The sequence below is a fragment of the Corylus avellana genome, chromosome ca10 (genome assembly GCF_901000735.1).
Source record: "Corylus avellana chromosome ca10, CavTom2PMs-1.0".
Classification (NCBI taxonomy): domain Eukaryota; kingdom Viridiplantae; phylum Streptophyta; class Magnoliopsida; order Fagales; family Betulaceae; genus Corylus; species Corylus avellana.
Window position 1 is genome coordinate 8505344 of NC_081550.1, and position 3516 is coordinate 8508859.

The 3516-nt window shown below is 32.0% G+C and overlaps 1 protein-coding gene across 1 annotated transcript in view; it reads left to right on the plus strand.

The window, feature by feature from the left end:
• LOC132163214 (uncharacterized) overlaps positions 1-3254 on the plus strand; it is an 8668-nt gene extending 5414 nt beyond the window's left edge. The window contains exons 3-4 of the mRNA XM_059573420.1: positions 1553-1678; positions 3191-3254. Coding sequence (XP_059429403.1) covers positions 1553-1678; positions 3191-3246 — 182 coding nt within the window. The 3' untranslated portion in view covers positions 3247-3254. The remainder of the gene's footprint in view (positions 1-1552; positions 1679-3190) is intronic.
• Positions 3255-3516: the final 262 nt, after the last annotated feature.

Genomic DNA, 3516 nt, shown 5'->3' on the forward strand with positions numbered 1-3516 from the left:
TTTTTTTCACTTTTTAATACAAAACATTATAACTTTTTTCTCTCATGTCAATTAAATCTGCTACAGTTTTGATCAATTTTCTTTTTAAGCCTTTTTTGCCAAACACAGCCTTAAGAATATGTTTTTCTATTGAGAGTTATTTTAGCCATTCACTTTTATTATTTCATTTAAATATTTTATTATTTATTTTTGCTATTTCCAAGTAAGAGAGAATTGTGTTGATTTTTTATTAGTATACTTGGATTTGAATCTCTTCAAATTTTTTAAAATATGAGATTCTTATCTTCAAAGGGTAGTTCAATTGGTTAGGAAAGTAGATCTCACTAGTTTGAATTTTTTTTTTTTTTGAGATTCTCCTTCCATTACATCTAACGGTTTAAACAAATGTAAATGTTTGTTTGTGTATTACCGAGGCAAGTAAGTTTAGCATATTGTAAACTAAAATTACTTCGGTAACATATAAATCTCTACTACTTTATTTGGATGGTTCAAATTTCAAAATATGAAAATCTTATATTTTAAAAATTTTGAGGAATTTCGATCCAATATATTTATGTGGATTGAGATCTCTTAGAATTTCCTTTAAATTTGAGATTTTTAAATTCATAAATTTCAGCTGTTCATCTCATTTAAGCCGTATAAAATAAGCTATGTTTTAAAATTTAATAAGAAAATTTATGCATATTTATGCATAAATATAAATATAAGCCATATTTATGCACCCCTCCGCAACGAGATCTAAAACTAATTTATTTTGTTTTGTATAAAAATATAAGGGATAAATGCAAAATTGGTCCTTGTTGTTGGCTTAATTTACAAATCACTCCATGTGGTTTAAAAATTAATTTATAGGTCCATAGGGTATGCCAAAATAATATTTTACTCCTTGAACTCATTTTCCGTTAAATGACTTAACGGAAACGTTACATTGCCACATCACACCAAATAAAAATAAGATACATGTTCTTTTTTATTTATGCTTTTAAAAAAATAATAAATAAGCTTTTCCATGTTATTTTTATGCTCCAACACACACTCCACGTCAAATTAAATAAACCTAATCCCTTTATTTCTCCCGTGCCACCGTCGTCTTCATCTTTTCCAACGATTCTTACCGTCGTATTCATCTTTGTCTTCATGCTGTCGTCTTCATCTTCCCCACAGATTCTTGCGTCCATCTCCAGGTGAGTTGTTGGGTTTCACAGTACGACTCAAATCAAGGTGAAAATAAAAAAGCGAAAGTAAAAAAGCTCCAAAGCAAGGTGGCTTACCGTCGTGACGTTTCCAGCGATTTCAGTCGTACTACTAAACCCAACAGCTCACCTGGAGGTGGATGCAAGAATCGGTGGGGAAGATGAAGACGACGACATGAAGACGAAGATGAATACGACAACAAGAATCATTGGGGAAGATGAAGACGATGGCGACACAGGGGATATAAAGGGATTATATTTATTTAATTTGACGTGGAGTGTATGTTAGAGCCTCAAAATAACGTAAAAAAGCTTATTTATCATTTTTTTTAAAGTTGTACAGACACGTGTTTTTGCAGGTTGCCTTGGGTGCAGAAGGAAGACCAAAAGTACAAACTTTTATGCACAGGGCTTTACCATCCATATGAGGGGAGGCTGGAAACTTGCATTTCATGCCAGAGTATCTATGTTATATTTTCCACCACGTGAGTCAAAAATTTGTTTCTATTTACGGTGTTACTGATTTTGGTGGTTTATTTTTTTTAATTGCCAGTTGAAATGCATCTCAACATTTTTTTACATGTCAGTAGTATAATCTGGATATTGTGATAATGAAGCAAACCACTTTAACTTGATGACCGAGAGAAACCTGTTTGTTTGAGTACTCCTGGTGACTGTTGGAAGAGATTTCTCAAATATACTTTCCATGAGCAAATCACCTAGAACTGAACAACATTCATGTTAAGAATACATCAGTATTATCACACTAAACTTAAAACAAAAGTTTCTCACAACAATATAGAGGAAAAGGCACATTAAAACAAATATTAAGTTTCTTATGATGTTTTCTTTTCCATGTATGCTAATTATGCTCCTCTAAAGAAAATGCTAGTAATGTCTCTTCTGAACAATTTAATAAATACACACACATATATAATTATATTTTTTTTTTCTAAATGTAAAAAATGTATTTTGCCTGTGATTCTTGCTTTTATACAGCTTAGGACTCTTATATGGCTATATTATCTATGATAAAACATTGTTGCCATATAACTTCCATTAAGTTTATTAAATGGAAGTAAGTAAAGAATGGAAAAAGAAGATAGACACAAGCATAGAAAAAAGAGGAACATGAGAATATATAAAAAATGAGAAGGTAGGGTGGTTCAGTAAAGGCTCATATACCTTAGCAGCCTCTTGAAATAATTGACGACCAGCAACAAGTTGATTGTTTACCTATTAGTAAGAAGTTAATTGAACTACAATTTAATCCTCCTTAGCATAAGCTTCTGCCATTGGAAATTCCAAGATTGTATCTACTACTGATAAAGCTAGAACAATTATATGGGAGATAATGGTTAGTGAATTGATGGAGATACTTATTGGACGAAGCCTCTATCATCTTATATATTCATCATTTGGTTAAACTACCTATTTAGGCTTCATTTGATGGGGATTCTTTGATGATGCTTAAGGTTTTTAAAACCAAATGTTACTTGCAATCTCTTTGGTGGTTCTTATTTACGAATGCTTTCTTTTTTATTATCTTAACGGTTTGGAATATTTGGTATCATTTTGAAAGATAAAAGTTGGTTTACCAGCTCTAGTGGCTTCGGAAGATCAGTTTTGAGAAGATTTTGGATGATTAGTAAGTCCCTTCGTAAATCATTAGAAAAGGAGCCGGGCATTTTAAGTGATGGGATAAGAAGAAACTGCACATCAAGGACAATGCATTTGCTTTATTTATATTTCAAATCATGACATTCTGCTCTTTAGCTATACTATTAATGCATGACAATCTCATGCAGTGCTAGACTGTACTGCTACATTACCTTTTGAATTTGTTTGAACTTTGAAGGATTTATGGAACACTCCATTTATACAATAACTTCTGTTTCTGCATATCATATATGACTAGATATTTTAAATTTTTTTGTTTCTTTTTAATTTCTTCTGAATCATGAAAATCATAACCGCTTGATGTTGTGTGACTGTAGGGGTTATGAGTCTCTGGAATATATATTTGGCAGTGGATGGAAAGCTGATTCTGTAAGCATACCCCCTGGTCAAGTTCGGTGGGCTATGTATTGCAAAAGAAGTCTAGTTCAGTGTTGTTGGGGCATAGGCCCATAGGACGGAGGAAACCTTGGATTATATTCTTTCTGTTTTCTGTGGTCCTTGAACACTTATCTTTTTCTGAAGATACCACTCAGTCCTGCGACTTTTAATTCAGGTCTAAGTCAATAAAAATACTAATTTATTATGCGACTTACAAAGGATCTTTATGTATCAAAACTTCCACATAAAATTGGATAATAGAATG